Below are 17,757 nucleotides of genomic sequence, written 5' to 3' on the forward strand. Positions count from 1 at the left end.
TCCGCATTCATTCGCCGGCTTCCCTCTGTGGCTTGGACCAGAGAATGCCTGGCACAACCGTACATCCAGCAGCTCCATTGCGGCTCCCAGTGCTGCAATGGTCCTTCAGGTGTGCCTGCTGCGCCTCTTCCTTCATGCCACGCTGGTATGTGTGACTCACTTTCTAGAGCAGCCGCATGGATTTGCCAGTCTTCCTTCTGTCGGCTTTCTTCTGCACGGTTCTCTCTCGTACTGCCCCTTCTTTGAGTGCAGATGCCATTTTTAAATTTCCCGTACACTTTAGCCAAACAACTAGCCTCCATATTAAGTTTCGGGCTTTGCTTAGTGTGCAAAAAAGAAAATATGTGGATGCACTCCAAATTTGTACAGTGAGAGGTCAAAAATAAATTAAATTTAAAAGTTTTTCAAGGTGCGGGGGAGGAAAAGTGGATCTGGCACAGGTCCACTACTACAAATTTGTAAAGAGAAGAAGGTCCAAAATTCTGGAGCCCTCCTGTCCCCTACACACTATTGCTAGCCCGTTAATGAAACGGTTCAATAATTATTCATATCAAAGTGTTGTTATTTAATAAGCGTATTTTGAACATATGGCCTTCAAAACATTATCTTCATAAAAAAAGACAATTATTTATTTGATTTCTTTCACATTAGTTTCATGGATGCAGAAGATCAACACAAAGGAACAAAGGATTTTGTAGGTAAATAAACAGTTAAAATGGCTGACGCCTTTCGAGAATCCATTCTCTTCAAGAGCCAAATTTAGAACTGAAAAGCAAAAATAATTTTGTTTAACAATCCTCCCAAAGAGTGGTTATAAACTTTGTCCAGTGTATCAGAAAGATTAACAGTACACAGTAACCAGCCCTCTCTATACACACCTAAGAAGATGTCATTGTGAATGGCAAAATCAATTCAACATTTACGTGGTAAGTGTTCAAAAAAGACTTAAATATGCTAGTGGCAAACTCAATTCAGCATTTATGTGGAAAGCGTTTTAGGGAGACGCCGGTATGTTAGTGGCTAATGAAAAGCCGCTACTGCTATGTCACATGAAGTGTGTAGTTGTAGATATGATCCCAAAATGTCTCTCTCCACAGTGGTTTAAAGAGTGATTACTAGTAAGTAAAGAGATAAAGGGTGACCCATGGAGTTACACAGGTGTCGTTTATGAAACAGTACCTTAATTCTACTCGGTATATATTCCTTCTCTTAGTAAGAAGTGTAAATCCCTCCATAACATTTAAGGCAATCGATGACAACATTTTCTGTCCTCACTCTACGGGTTCCTGTAAAGTTGAAAGAGTCGAGTTAGATATTTGATTATCTATATATCACACCCAAGTACGCCCATCTAGGCGATCTATTCGTTTGTAAAAATGGAACACATCTTCTATTCATTAACTCACCCTTCTGTGAGGATTAATCTTGTGACTAATAGTCAGTGCCCGTATAGCCAGTATGTCTGGAGAAATATCATCATTCCCAATGCAGTATGTACGTTCAAGGGGTCCCTTAATGCTGGGGTGCAGTGTGTCTTGAAAAAAGTCGTGCTCCCCTGTAAAGATCAAGGCATACAACCTTATTAGAATAGGAATCACGTTTAGGAGCTTGTGTTAAGGCGCATATTAGAAGTGGGGGGTATGTCAGTGCAAGAGCACTCCTACCTCAAACACCGCGAGCTTGGCGTGTAGGTTGTCTCTCGGAACGCGCTGAGATGCGCGAGGTACTGACATTGACCGCGCGGTGTGGCAGAAGATGCTGTCCGCGCTCTGTGTCAGGCTGTCTTCAGAGCGAAGCATGGCGGTCGCCTAGGTAACCGAGAATGCTCGGAAAGGGTCTATCGGAAAAGACCTCCATGTGTTTGTGCAGCAGAATGGTGGAAATAGAAGATGGGCTTATCAGGAAGTCCCTATGGGGAGGATCATTGAGAGTGCAGAGCGCCATGTTAGAATGGTAAATGTCTCTAAGGAAGTCAGTCAGGTTGTCGGATGGATTAGTCAACCTAGACTATTCTCTAACTAGTGCAGGTAATGAATCCTAAGCGTGTGTTCCTGTGGGAGGTAACCAGAAAATGAGTAATGAAATGGAGCATACTAGACGCCCATAAATCGCGTCTGTATAAAGTGTATGAGTCCACGGCTTTTGTGGAGTCACATTTCCTTAGTGCATTAATTCCTGCTCAGTCTAGTCTGAACGCTGGTTGCCATGGTTGGGTACAAATGCTGAATTGATAATGGTCCCCACAGATAGAGAATTACAAATCATTATAAGGCTTACTAGCACTGAGAGCATTTCCTGCATTGGGTCTCATATTATGGTGGGCCGGTTGAACAGAGTTCAGACTTCTCTTGATTTAACACAGATTCCACCATGCATTCCTATTCGATCTATAAAGTTCATATTAATGTTATGGATACTCCCTTAAACATTTCCAAAGAAGAGTATTGGGGCGGGCCGGTAGGACAAGTCCCGGACTCCGGTAGACATAACAGGTGTTCCACCTCCACTTCCCCTATTAAGATTGTATCAAAGTTTTGTAATACCATTCAAGGTGACAAATATCACTTATGTAAATAAGTATAGGTTGTGTATACATCAGGGTGATCACTAATGTGCTCTACAAAGCACCTTAAGGAAAATTCCTCATTAATTCCCGTGGGGTTGAGGGTGTCAAGAAGATGAATCCAATATTTTTCTCTGCGGGAGATGATCGAGTGGTAATCCCCTCCTCTATAGGGTTTCTTCACTATCTCCAAGATCTGAAATTTGATCTGAGCTACTGAGTGGTGATGCTCTGTGAAGTGTTTAGCCAGTGGAGATTTAACATTCTTACATCTGATGTTAGATTTATGTTCATTGATTCTGTCTTTGACTTGTCTTGTAGTCTGACCCACATAGAGTTTCCCACAGGGACATTTAATGGTGTAAATATCACCTACAGAGGTGCAAGTGGCAAAATCTCTAAGTTTGTGTTTCTTGCCTGTTTGTGGGTGTGTCACTGTTTCCCCCTTGATTACATTGTTACAATTAGAGCAACTTAAGCAGGGGTAGGTGCCCTTTCTCCTAGTGCTCAATAACAGTTGTCTATCTTTAGGCATTTTCTCTGCTCTAACCAATTTGTCTCTTAGATTCATACCTCTCTTAAAAGCCATCATTGGTGGTTTCGGAAACAATCTTTTGAGCAGTGGATCACTTTGTAAAGTACTCCAATGTTTCTTTATTGCTCTGCCAACTTGAAAACTTTGCCTGGAATATTTCGATATGTAGAGTAGTGGTGTTGTCTTATCCTTAATCTTGGGTGTCAGTAGATGTTCTTTACTTTTATTCAAGGATCTTGATTTAGCTTCTTCTAGCACAGACGTTGGGTATCCTTTTTTTTCAAATTTGTCCAGTAGTTTGGTACATTCTGTGTCCAGACCTGCTGGGTCCGAGATGATCCTCTTGAGCCTCAAGATCTGACTGTAAGGTAAACTATCTCGCATTGATTTGGGGTGAAAGCTTGTGAAGTGTAAAAGATTATTTACTACTGTTGGCTTTTGGTACACATTTGTGGTGATGATATTGTCCTTGATTTCCAAGCAAACATCTAAGAAATGGAAAGCGGGAGCTCCTATTTCCATGGTGAATTTGATGCTCTGGTGTACTGTATTCAGATAATTAAAAAATGCTGTTAGTTCCTCTGGTGTGCCACACCATATCCCAAAAATGTCATCTATAAATCGTTTCCACATAATGATCTTAATTGCCCATTCTGGTTTGTCTAGTACAAAGGTCCGCGCAAACTTGTACATAAAGGTGTTAGCATAGACTGGGGCCATTGCTGACCCCATTGACGGCCCGGTTGTTTGGAGGTAAAATTTGCCTTGAAACCTAAAGTCGTTGTTATTGAGTATCAGATTTAAAAGTTGCATTATAAATTGTGGATCGCCTCTTGTAGCTCGTGAATCAAGTAGTAAACATTCTACTGCTTCTATACCTTCTGTATGGGGGAGTGAGGTGTACAGGCTGCACACATCCAAACTGAACAGTGTGCAGTCTTGGCTTAAAGCTGAGATCTCGTAGATGCAGTTGAGGAAGTCTGTTGTGTCCTTCAAGTATGTTGGTATATCTTGGATGAGTGGTTGTAACAAACAGTCAATGTATATAGCCAGGGGGTCAAATATGCTATCAGTTCCTGACACTATGGGTCTTAGTGGTAGATCATTTTGGTTTTTATGGATCTTCGGAAGTCCGTAAAAGACTGGTGTAATGGGGTGTTGATTAATAAGGAACTCACAGGTTTTGCTGCTGATCCATTCATTGGTGTATGCTTCCTCCACTAGTTCCTCTATAACTGATCTTATACTGATGATAGGGTCACAATCTAGTCTGTTGTAGGTGGTGCCATCTTCCAGTAGCTCCAAACATTTCTGTGTATATTTTGCCGTGTCCATGATCACAATGGCACCTCCTTTATCCGCTGGTTTTATGGTTAAATCTTCATCTTTAGCAAGTGCCTCAATGTGGTCCAATTGGCATTTCCTCACATTACAAGGTGTTGTAGATATGTAGTTGATCTGCTTTAGGTCAGCTAGTACCTCATTCTCGAAGAGGTTCAAGATGAAGTTTTGTGTCTGAGGATCACAGTTACTCTTTGGTCTCATTTCCAACGTATCACCTTCAGACTCGCTGGACTCAAATTTTTCATCTGTATCAAAAAAGATTTTTAATTGCAGCTTTCTCAACAGTGTGCTTAGTGTGCATCAACTCCTCCCTCCTCTTCTTTGTCTCAGTACTCCAGGCTTTATTGGGAGCTGACGTCCATAGATGTTATTGGATTTCTCAAATGATGTTGTTCAAATGTTTTATATAAAGAAACATCAGAAACAGGAGATGCTATATGTGTGTTGTGAATGTTTGAAGTATAAATGGAATTTTAACTAGGTTGACAGTATGCCAGTAGAAATGTGGGTATTCTAAGGTTTTCTTCAGCAGAAAGAGAGAATACCACGTCTCTTCTGATGGAGTCACTACCTCCACCAGCAGTTGTCCCCTCCCATGTGGTCCTCCCTCATATAACCACCTGCTGGCCACATGGGAGGAGGTCACCGCCGGGGTATCAGTGATGACTCCACTGGATTCATCACAAGAGAAATAACAGAATTAATACAAGATATTGTCAAGTTTGCAAGTGTGTCCAGTGAAGCACGTGAGAAAGCCCTGGCTGGAGAGTATACCAGGCAGATTCAAGTTGGCAAGTGTGCAAAGTAAATCACATGAGGAAGTCCTGATATAAGGATACATCAGGAATAGCCAAAGACTATGTTGAAATTATATTAAAGAGGGGAAGAAACCTGGCAAGAGAATACACCAGGTATCCTACGAAATTAAGACTGACAGCCAAGTTGTTTGTTAAACATTTTTGCTAAACAGAAAAGTCTAGGAAGGCTCCTATCCTTAGGATCTCGGACATCTTGAAGAGGAAAACCTGGGGAAGGGATCAATCCCCTGGATCTGTAAAAGCCATCCAATTGGGAACCTTTTGTGTTGAGAATTACCTCTTTCTTCTTGAACATTTTTGTACACTTTTGGAGGCCAAGACATTACACTTTTCACAGTAGAGATTATTTTTGGAATACGAGGGCCACATTAGAACTTTGGACACAGGACATTTTGCTTTGGACTCTTGACATTGGACAGACCCTTAGTTTGGGATTAGGTAGGGAAATACCTCTTAGAGTAGGGACAGTGAGGCCTTTTCCAACCCCTTTGTGTTTGAAATAAACATCCATAGCCAAAACTATGTCCTCTCTGTGTCCGTGTCTCATTCCTGGCTCCTCACACACTCCTCAACACCTTCCTTTTCCTTCACTCTCCTTTTTCCTTCTCGCTCCCTCCACACAAATTCATGCTATCTTCTTGACTCCTTGACTCGTAACTCTCACACCCCGTGTTGTGTCCTGTGAGTCAGTGATGATGCAAGCAAGTATTATGGCTGAATGATACTGAGCGGAATGTAGAGAATGCTGCCTGGGCTAATGTTCTGTGAAAATTAGTTGGTGCCTGGGAGCTGGATGCGACATTGTGTCCTGTTGGTTTTCACTGCAATACAACCCATTGTCCTACTTATCATAATACTGGCTTATCCTGCAATGAAATGGGGTGAATAAAGCAACTTGGAACAAGCGCAGCACAATCAACTGTCTGATTCTCTACATCCAGACCTCTACACCCTGTGATTTCTCCAACATCCTTTTATATCTCTTTCCTGCGAGTAACTGAAGGGCAGCATTGGGGTCACGTGTGTTTGGACATTGGCTTCGCTGTGGGATTGGTGAGGGGTGTCACACTTCCTCACCACGAGAAGGCACTAGTCTGATATGAGATTTCTAACGCGCCTGTACACAAGTGTTTCTAGGTGCGAGAATTAGTATCTGTATCGCTGAGCGACATACAAATTGGGGCTGCCATTTTGAAACCAGGCAGCCCTGTCAGTGTGGCTGCCTGATTCTGCCACAGTGTCTCCCTTGCATATGAGTCCTCAAGAGAGGACTGGACAGTTGCTTGGGTTAATTTACAGGCTCTTCATTTGCTGCAAAAAAGAAGTAAGCTTGCTATCAGAATGTGGTTAAGTGTCCACGGTTATATTCTTTCTGTCCATTGGGGATCGGGGAGTAGTCCTGTGGGATTCCCAGTATGCTGCTCTGGGGTTGGCATCATTTAGTGCGTGACTTCACAGATCACCAAAGTCCCTCTCATCGCACTTCACAGTTTCACCAATGGGACTTTATCTCACCAGCTCGAAAAAAGTACCATGCAAACTATATGGAACGCTTTACATCCTACAATTGACCAGGTACTGAGGAAGTCCTGCTTTATAATCACTAAGCTGTAGGAAACCTAATTCAGTACCCATCACATGAGCAATGGAGGGAATGAGTCCCACTGGAAGTGTGAAATGTAACCACTAAGACATACTAAAGTACAAATACCTGTTGTATATGTTTCATATGATGTCATATTGCTAAATATTGTATGGAAGATATTACAAGATCTTTTCATAATGAAAAGATGAGTAGGCATATACCATATACCTAGCAGATTTACCTTTTATGCTAACAGCTTTTTGCCATTGTTTTATCAACACATGTAATACTGCATATTCTGTTAAGAGGGCTCTCTGACCTGCTTATACCAATGCTGCTTTCTTCATTATCAGCACCCCAGAAAGAGGAGGTGGGGAGGACAGGCTCCCAGCCAATCGGGGAGCGGAATGTAGGCTTTATATCATGGTAAATCCTGCATTCCAAGTTCCCCCGAGCAGTGGTAGGCTACCATGTTCCCCACCGATAACCAGATAAGTCCTCCCTTACATCCCACTTTCCACCTGCCAGTTCACTCCCACCCACTCCAAACCCTGCCCCAATTACCTGAAGCTGCCATGTCCCTCGCCGGCGCCTGGAGCACTCTGTGGTCTGGTGCTTCCCCACCATTGGAGTGGCTGCTATGGAATGGGAGAAGGGACTAATTGTAGTTCCTTTCTCCCATCATCATGGTGGCCATCCTTGGTTGTTGTTTTGTACCCCACTAAAAACAATTAATACTGGCGAGTGTTAATAGCAATAAACACCTCTAGGCATGGGCTTTACTGGTTCCGGTGATTCATTGGGCTCACGTTAAGTCCCGATCGAAACTGGCCCCAGGCATTACCTGACCCAGTAAAGCCCCAACCGGAAGGGCTTATTTATTCAATGAGGTGATGCTTATTACATCAGGTTCATCCTTTCTTATCACATGGTTTTTCTCTTTGGTGTTCCAGCATTATTACTTCAACACCTCCAACATGATGACCGATCTCATGTTGAAGATTGGTGAGGAGAATCTGATAACCCACATAGAAATTCAGAAAGAGGAGGAAGAGCTTCAACGCCTGGTTAACCCTTTACAGGTGTGGATAACAAGGTATGCCACTCTGATATTTTCAGTCAAATATCTTACAGGAACAATATACTGAGTCATGTGTTGTTTGTTTGTAATTGTGTTGTCACCAAGTACTTGTTCTGATTCTGAGTTGTTTTATTCGTGTTTAACATGTGGACGTGATCATTTCCAAGGCAGTGGCTCGAACCCTTAGCAATTTGGCCTGATTTATAATTGTTCTTCTTTTATAATAGCATACAAATCTTCTAGATCTCAGATGTTAGGGTTGCAGGACAATGTCTCTTCCTGGTTAGAAGTACTGTGCTTTTTCATTTATTTTAATCCTTTTATTAGCATGTAAGATGTAATTGATTTTGTGAATCTCCATGGCATAAAAAATGAGTGGGGCAAAATATGTTGTTCTTATAAAAATATAATAAAATAGACTAAAGGATTTGAATCTGTCTTTAATCTGGTATCACCAGACCTCTAATTTTTAGAATTACATCTATCATGATGTTTAGTCACCATTGAGGTTATTTTAATGCTAGTGGCTGGAGATGCCATAAAGTAAAACAAAAGAGTGGTCTTATTTCATCCTAATTCATGTCTTCTCCCTAACACCCGACCGGGAACTCAACTATTCCCTGAAAATTGATTGCTTCTTACAATCAGTCTTTGCAGGCTGTGGCAACCCATACATGACCTGTGTTTGGGCAATGCCCCTGCATCATGTACAAGACACCACTACATTTCCCTCAAACGTGTGTAGTTTGGTATCTTCTGTTCTCTTTCAAACAGTTCTCCGGCTTGTATCCATCACTATTGCACCATACTGTCAAGCAGAGTGTTCACTACCAGTAAACCTGTCAGGTAACTCGCTCTGCATGACATCAACACCATGTGCCTGTTGGGCCAGGTGTCATTGCAGGGCCCTATGTTCAACATTGCACCTCCCCACATGCGACGTTTTCCGGGGTTTGTCCTTGCAGGTAACAGATGGTTCCATTGTGCTCTGGCCTTATGAAACACTAAAGGTGTTGGGTTTAAAGCACTGGCATGTTCAGGAACATGCATGCTGGGGATCCAAATATGAGCTCTCATGGCCTCCTGTGCCACCTATGAGGGCCGGACTCAGGTAGGAAGTTGTCGGTCTACTACCATCCCTGCTTCCCTGTGAGCACAGAACTGCACGAGCCCGAGGAGAAGTTGAACTGAGAGGGCGACCAGAGATAAGGTAAGTGTTTAAAAAAGCAATGCACTAGATCTTCAAAAAGTCAAGCAAACAAAAAAAGCACAGAAGAGGCGCTCTTTTTACTTGCATTCAAATACACAGATCACCTTATTCACAAAGAGGACCTGATACACGGGCCAGGCCAATTTTCATATTCTTTGACTACAGAGAACAACACGACAGCTGCACAGACATGCATTGTTGAGTTGGGGCACCGGATTTTATCTATGCATACTGGGCAAGGCTCACAAATATTTTTTAGAGAGGCTACATGATTTTCTCTGGGCACAGTCAGCATGAAAAAGTGTTTTATACTATCAATTCTGGCATATAGTGTTGAGACCCGCCTCCTAATCAATTTTGGTCCCAGTTTGCAAAACCAGCTTTGACAGTGTAGTCATCTGTATATAGGCTTTCAGAGTGTTGCAAGAATTCTTTGCAATTTGGTTCTTTTTTTCCTTTCTGGTTTTCATGCTTAATTAGTGTCTTGCTGTTTTTGTCACGTACAAGGGCCACCTGGTGGCCAACCCATTGCTACAGAGAAGAGAGAGAAGATAAAGGGTGTTGAGAAGCAGTCCTTTTCCTTTGCCTCAGGCCTTTGTCACAATCCTCCTACTTTGCCAGTGCTTGGCCACAGTGCTTATACTTCCTCACAGCCCTTGTTCACAGTCCTCCATACTCATTTGTAACAGACCCTGTCATTGCCATCCGCCTTTGTTACAGTCCTTCTCTTTCATCAGTCTTTTTCCTTCACAGTCCTTCCTTTTCCTTAGTCACAGTCAGGCTTTGTCAAGGTCCCTCTCCTTGGTCACAGTCCCTTTCCTTGTCCACAGTCCTTTGTTACAGTCCTTCTCCTTTGTTGTGGTCCTTCTTCACACTCGTTGTCCTACATCATAGTCCTTCTACTTCATCACAGTCCTTCAACACTGTCCTCCCTCAGATACCTTCACGTTCATCACAGTCTTTCTCCTTCATTACAGAACTTTGTCACAGTCCTTCCTCCTCCTTCTTCACAGCCCTCCTTTGTCATAGCCCTTTTCTTTCATCATAGTCCTTCATCACCATCCTATTCCTTCACCACAGTCCTTGGTCTCAGTGTTTCTCCTCCAGCACAGTTCTTCATAATAGTCCTTCTCCTTTGTCATAGTCCTTCTCCTTCTTCACAGTCCTTAAATCCTTTGACGCAGTCCTCCTTCGTCACAATTCTTTTACTTCATAAGTCCTTCATCACAGCCCTCATACAAGTGTCCTTGGTGAAAGTCCTTCTCCTTTAATGCAGCCCATTTCTTTCATTGCCGCCTTTCTCTTTCACAGTCCTTCTTTTTTTTACAGTCCTTCATCACAGCTCATCATCACTGTCCTTCTCCTTCCTCACAGTCCTTTCCCATAGTCCTCCTACTTCATCACAGTCCTCCTTTCTTGCAGTTCTTCCCCTTCAACTCATTCCTTCTCTTTCATCAGTCCATCGGCAAAACCCTTCTCCTTCATCATATTCCTTCTTCTTCATCTGAGTCCTATAGCACAGACCTTTTGCTTTGTCACAGACCTCTTCATCAATTTGCTTCTTTACAACCCTCCTTCCTCTTTCTTCTCAGTCCTTTGTCATCACTCTTCTCCTTTGTCACAGTTCTTCACAGACCACTTTCATCTCATTCATTCCTCTTCAACATACTCCTTCATTTTTTTTTTTTTAACTTCGTTTATTTTAAATCAAGGCAGAATGATAAGTACAGACATTATATGCAGTGGTTATATAGGCATGTTGAACCCCAGTCCTTTATCCCCCCTGCGTCTTCTCCCTCCTCCCTCCCCCTGGTCCATCCGTCCCATAGGCCCTGTAGGCGGGCTCCTCCCTCCCGGGCAGTCCGGATTGAGCCTCAGCGCCTATGTGTCTTCCTCCGGGCTCTCCTGGTTTTTTAAGATCCAGTGGGCCCTGGTGGGTTTGTAGGTAAGGGCGGGAAAGCGCTGGTCGAATTCCAGCACTGGGGCCCAGATGTTCTGGAAGCGATGTAGAGTTCCCGCTTGTGCTGCTGTCACCTTCTCTGCTATCAGAATGTCCCAAAGTTTGGTCCACCATTGGGCTATGTGGGGGCCTTCCGGGGTTTTCCAGGTTCGGGCCACTACCGTTTTCCCTGCTAGTAGGCAGTGAGTTAGTAGTTTCGCTCTGGGTCCAGAGCGAGGGTAGGTCCCGGGGATTGGACCACCCAGCAAGATCGGTTCTGGTTCCAGGGGAATCGTTGTTCCAGTAATTTGTGAGATGGACCCTAGGCAAGCTTTCCAGAATGGTTGGATCTTCGGGCCGTCCCACCACATGTGGAAGAAAGAGCCTGGGTGGCCGCATCCTCTCCAGCAAGAGTGGTCCACCTGGGGGTTCATATGGCGAAGTCTGAGGGTCGAATAGTACCACCGCAGCGTGACCTTATACGCAAATTCCCTATTGGTGATGCAGGTGGACGAGGTATGTGTTCTGGTCCATATGTCAACCCAGGTTTGATCCTCTATCGGGTGACCCAGGTCCGCTTCCCATTGGGCCATGCATCGGGTTCTTGTGGTCAGGAAGTCGCTTAGAAAGCGTCTGTACAGGGTGGATACACTGCCGCGGGTTGGAAGGTCTCCCAGGGTGAGTTCTAGGGCAGTAGGAGGGCGTGTTGCTGCTTGCAAGGTTTGGGGATGCGAGCACCAGTGGCGTAGTTGGATATATGTGAATCTATCCCGTTCCTGGAGTTGGAACTTCTCCTTGCTTTGGGCGAATGTGAGAGGTCTCTCCCCCATATACAGCTGGTCTATGGTCTCCAGCCCACCTTGGATCCAGTTACGAAAATTGCGAGGATTCGTACCCGGTGTGAACATTGGGTTATGAAAGACAGGGGAACGTGGGCTCAGTCCTCTTGGCACTCCCTTTCCTTTTAGCGCCCAGTCCTAAGTACTAAGGGTGTGTTTAGTTGATAGCAGGAGCTCTCCCCAATGGGTCCTGAGGGGGGGCGGGATATGTGGTAGAAATCGCCGGGGTAGGGGTGCCCGTGATTGTTCCAGCTCCACCCATCTGGGGCGGTTTGTCGTATTTTGCCAGGCCTGGACCCGGGCCAGTTGGGCTGCCACTCTGTAGGCCTGTAGGTCTGGGACCCCCAGCCCTCCCAATTTGGAACTCCCCAGCATAGTTCTGAGAGGGATTCTCGCTTTCTTACCTCTCCAGATAAAGTTCAGCATTTTCCTCTGGATCCCTTGGAGAGTTGGCGTGGGGATTGCCACTGGTAGTGAGGCGCATGTGTATAGGAATCTCGGAAGGAGGTTCATCTTGCATGCAGTGATGCGCCCGAGCAGTGAGATCTCTTGGGTCTCTCAGCGCTTCAAGTCGCCTTCCAGTTCTTTGAGGAGTCAGGGAAAGTTGGCTTTGTATGTCTCCCTTGGGTCAGCTGGGATGTAGACCCCCAAATAGGGGATGGCGCTCTTTTCCCATGTTATTGGGCACATCTTAGTCAACGGTTCTCGTTCTGCTGGGGTGAGGCCAATACCCAAGGCGGATGATTTATCCAAGTTTATGGTGAGGCCTGAGACTTCGCCATAGCTGGTGATTTTGCGTAACGCGTGTTCGAGGGATGAGTGGGCCTCCGATATCGTAAGCAAAATGTCATCCGCGTATAGGGCAAGTTTATGGTGTGTGGGGCCACTTTGTATGCCTTTGATTTGGTCATTCTGCCTAATTTTTTGTGCGAAGGGCTCCATGGTGAGTGCAAAGAGCAAGGGCGACAGTGGACAGCCTTGCCGGGTTCCGCATGATAAGGGGATTGGGGCCGAGTTGTGGCCGTTGATCCTCAGGCTTGTTTTAGGGCAATCATAGTTAGCTAGAACCATCGTTTGGAAAGCTGGTCCGAAGCCGAAGGCCCCTAGGGTGTGTCTCATAAACGTCCAATCCACCCTATCAAAAGCCTTAGCTGCGTCGAGAGCCACCAAGACTAGTTTTTGGGAGTTCCGGGAGGCGAGGTCCACCAGGTTCAGGGTTCTCCGGATGTTGTCACCTGCTGTCCGGTGTAGGATAAAACCAGCCTGGTCGGGGTGGATGATCTTCGGCAAGATGCGGTTCAAACGGGTTGCCAGAATTTTTGAGTATATGTTCGCATCGATATTTAAGAGTGCGATTGGTCTGTAGGAGGTTATGCTTCTTGGGTCTTTTCCAGGTTTGGGCAGGAGGATGGTGGTTGATTCCTGCATCAATGGGGTCACCGCCCCCGTTTCCCTGAAGGAGTTGAATAGGGTAGCTAGATGGGGGGTCAGTTGTGCTCTGAATAGTTTATAGAACCTGGTTGAGAAGCCATCCGGGCCGGGGGCCCGTGTTTTGAGTGATTTGATGGCCTCCTCAATTTCCTCCCCTGTGATGGGCTCCTCCAGTTCGTCTCTCGTTGCGTCGGAGAGCCGGGGCACTTCTGCCTGCTGCAGGTATTCCTTCTGTTGTGATAGGTTTCGTGGGGTTGCCTTCATGATTTGGGCCAAGTAATCTATTGCGAAGCGTTGCTTCTCGGGCTCTGAGTATAGTGTGACCCCGTTGGCATCACGCAGGCCTATGATTGCGTTGATGCGTCTCTGCTTGGCTAGTTTGGCCACCAGGAACTTGTTCGCCTTGTTGCCCTTCGCGTAATATGACTGTTTGGCCTTCGCCATTAGTTGGGCGGTTTGTTCCGCATAGTGGGCTTCCAGTTTTTTCCGTGCCGTACGGATGATCCGTTGTGTTTTGGGGGACCAGCCTTTCTCCTTATGAAGTGCCTCGGCCTCTCTTAGTTCGTTCTCTAGGGCCGTCCGGGTCTGACGCCTATCTCGATGGTAGGCCGCACCTTGGGCTATCAGGGAGCCCCTGATTGCTTCCTTCATGGCATCCCAGTTGTTCACTAATGAGGTGTCTGAGGCTGGGTTTTCATCAAAGAAGTTTCTTATTCCTGTTGCGATCTTGTCTCTGGTGGCCATGTCGTTGAGGATCGGGTCGTACAGCATCCATTTACGCAGGATGTTGGGGTTAGGGTTATGAACCTGGAGTTCCAGGAGTACTGGGGCATGGTCGGAAATCGCTCTTGTGCCGATGGTGACCTTTTTGACTGAGGGGAATGTATGCGGGGAGATCAGGAACAGGTCGATCCTTGAGAAGGTGCGATGGACAAAAGAGTAAAAGGAGAAATCTTTTTCGTCAGGGTGAAACACCCGCCCTGAGTCTATTATCTCCAGAGTCCTGAAGAATCGAAGGAGGCTGAGTGCTTGGGCGAAGTCGCCTGGGGTTGGGGGGTGTGATCGGTCTTTGGTGGGTTCGGGAACCCCATTGAAATCCCCGCCGACAATTGTTTGGCCCTCCACAAAGCTAGCGAGAGATGTGCCCAAGGCGTCATAGAAGTGTGACTGTCCAGTGTTGGGAGCGTATACTGAGATGAGGGTATATAAGTCTCCCATCAGGAGGCATTTAATCGCTGTAAATAGGCCTTCTGGGCATATTTTCGTTTCCAGAATCTGTGGGTTCAAGTCTTTCCTGAAGAGAATCGCCGTACCTCCTTTTTTACTTGTGCCAGAGGCGAAGAATTGGAGCGGGAATAGCCAGGATCGAAGGCGGGATACGTCTGCCGGCAGCAGGTGGGTCTCGTGAAGCATAACTATCGCTGCATCTTCTTCGCGAAGTTTCAGTAGAATTGCCTTTCGCTTGTTGGGGGAGTTCAGGCCATTAACATTCAGGGAGAGGATCCGAAGCGACTGAAGGTCCTCTGAAGGCTCACTCTCCGTTCCTTGGGTTGGGGGGGGTCATGGGATGGTGGTTCAACTGCCATGTCTGTTAGGGAAACTCTTGGTATCATCCTGCACTTGAGGTTTTAACGTGGAGCCCCAACGGGGGGCCGCAACTTTAACAGGGAGGTAGACCGACATTGTCAGTACGGTCATACCTAAGGCCAACAGGGCCAACTGTCCCATCACGTATCGAGTACTGTGGGTTTCCAAGGAACATGAGATGGAAAGTATCCTTGGAGTGGGTATGAACCATGGGTGTGGCCCGCCGCCACCGTGTTCAAGGTTGCAATCTAGGTGGTGGGTCCTGCTTCAAGCAGGGGTATCTGTGTCCCGGCTTACTTGCTGACGGAGCCTGGGACCGTGGAAGCGTCCCCGTTCATCTCTTTCTGTTGTTCCGCTGGGTCGACGACCAAGACGTGCGTTTGGGGTTTGGAGAGGGAATCGGTCCAGAGTCTTCGGTCCCCTCTGGGATTGGCGTGGAAGGATCTCGGGGTGAGGTCGGAAGTACGATTTTCTCAGCATCTTCCAAGTGGCTGATTCGGCGTAGGGTGCCATTATATGTGAACTGGAGAGCTGTCGGAAACAGCCATCTGTAACGGATCTGTTGTTCCTGGAGGAACAATGTCAGAGGCCGAAGTGCTCTTCTTTTCTGGAGAGTGAGTAATCCTGGTAGATTTGAAGTGGAGCGCTCTGAAAAGTGATCTCATCTCCTTGGCGACTGATCGCTGATATTGCCTCTTTCGTCGTAAAGAAGTGGACCCTGGTAATCACATCTGGAGGGGGGTCTGAATCTGTCCCACGGCGCGGGCGGAGTCTGTGGGTCCGGTCCAGCAGGAGCTGGGATTTGTCCAGATCCGGGATTAAAGCCTCAAAGAAACTTCCCACGTAGTCCGCTAGCTTGTTGTCGGGGATGGAGGCCCGGATGCCCCAAATGCGGAGGTTATTGCGACGTGCCCTATTTTCAAGGTCTTCATGTTTGAACTCCAGGATCTCGTATTTGTGATGTAGGGAATCAATAGATTTTTGCATTTCCCCCAGTGTGGTAGCGTGATCCTGGGAATGGACCTCGATCTCTCCGAACCTCTGTTCGAGTTCTGTGACCCTCTGATCCGTTTGGTCAACTTTAGCGGTGAGTTCCGAGAGGCAGGCGCGGAACTCCGATTTGATGTCCGCCATGAAGGCTATCAGGTCTCCTTTGGTGGCGAGAGCACCCCTATCCTCTTGTGGCTTCTGTGGGGTCAGTTTAGGAGGATCCTGTTTCTTGGGTTTCTCTGGAGCCGTGAACATGGCACATATCTGTGCCCTTGCTCACTTTCGTCTGCCTCGACATGCTGCTCGTGTCAGGCGGTCTTAATTAAGAGAGTAGCAGCGAGGCCTAGGACGGCGGGAGGCTGCAGTTGGGGAGATTCGCCCCCTTGGCCCCCGCTCTGGACCAGATCTGGGTGAGTGGGCAGGGGCACCCCAGGAAACGTTGGTATGGGGAGAGGGTCTCCGTCGGGGATGATGCAAGATGGCCACGGGGGTCCCGACTCGTTCTGCGTAGCGGGGGGGCGGGGGGTGGAAGCCAGCTCTCTTGGTCCCTCAGGGTGTATGTAAGCCATAGCCGCCGAGGCAGCAACCCGGTGTGTTCCGGGTCGCCTTGGTACGAATCGGATGAATCTGTTTTAAGTACCGCTCCCCTTCTCCAGCTCTTTGGTGTTCCAGGATCCCGCTACCGCCGAGTGCGGCGTGAGCTGCTTGGTTCCGGCTTGGCGGCCATCTTGGTTTCTTCGGTCGAAGACGGGGGAGAAGTTCAGCTGCTAAATTCTGGTAGAACGCCTCCTCGGTCGAAGGCTATGTTTAGCCAGGTTGTGCCATGTCGGTTCCGGTCGCTTTAGATGGCATTGGCGACGCGGAACCCTGCTTAGAACTGCCGGAATTCGACGGCGGCAGCGGGCATCCCACGGGCGGCCTCAGAGGAGCGACCACATCAATGGCTCTCCAAGCCACGCCCCCCATACTCCTTCATTTTTTAAATCACTCCTTTGTCACAGGAAATTCTTCCCCTTTATCACAGTCTTTCATCACAGTTCCTCTCCTTCATTACAGCTCTTCTCCATCAGTCATCTTTTACAATACTTCATCACAGTTCTTGTCCTTCATCACACTCCATCACAGTCCCTCTTCTCCACATCATCTCAATGCTTTGCCACTCTCCTCATTCATTGCATTCTTTCATCATAGTCTGTCGCCTTTGCCATAGTCCTTCTTCCCCTTCATCACAGTCCTCCTTCATCATTGTTCTACTCCCTCACCACAATCCTTTCTTTTATCACATTGCTTCTCCTTCATCACAGTAAATCTCCTTGTTTACAGTCCTTCGTCATGGGTCCTTTTCCTTCGTTTCTTCTCTTCTCCTTTGTCCTTCCTTCTCCTTTGTAAATCCCTTGTCACAGTCGTTCTCCTATAGCACAATCCTTCTCCTTTAATCCTTCAATCAATCAATGAACTTTATTTCGACTGGTGCCATCACCACATACAAAAGCAACTAAAATACATGGAAACTGCAATTATTTACACATATTGATAAAAAGGATGTGCTTTATGAATAAAATTGAGAACTCATATTTCTAATATTATGGCCAAAAATGCAAAATAATCCATGAAACATTATGGAGTAATTTCTTTTTGTGATGCATACGTTTTAAATCAAGTCACGGGTAAGTTAGTTCTTTAAAAACTGCGAGCCAGTGCTTTCAATAAAAAATGCAGTAACAACATTAAACGCACAAATAGAATTATTGATTTTAAACACTTTAACATCACTCCTGTGCTTAATACCCAATAGGGCTAATTAAAAGTTGGCTGGTGCCGTAATATCGTGCCTG

The 17,757-nt window shown here is 46.3% G+C and overlaps 1 protein-coding gene across 1 annotated transcript in view; it reads left to right on the plus strand.

The window, feature by feature from the left end:
* Positions 1–17,757, plus strand: part of MDH1B (malate dehydrogenase 1B) — a 194,541-nt gene that overhangs the window by 48,556 nt on the left and 128,228 nt on the right. The window contains exon 4 of the mRNA XM_069615573.1: positions 7,799–7,941. Coding sequence (XP_069471674.1) covers positions 7,799–7,941 — 143 coding nt within the window. The remainder of the gene's footprint in view (positions 1–7,798; positions 7,942–17,757) is intronic.

This window comes from Ambystoma mexicanum, chromosome 9 (genome assembly GCF_040938575.1).
Source record: "Ambystoma mexicanum isolate Mex_15411 chromosome 9, UKY_AmexF1_1, whole genome shotgun sequence".
Taxonomy (NCBI): Eukaryota; Metazoa; Chordata; class Amphibia; order Caudata; family Ambystomatidae; genus Ambystoma; species Ambystoma mexicanum.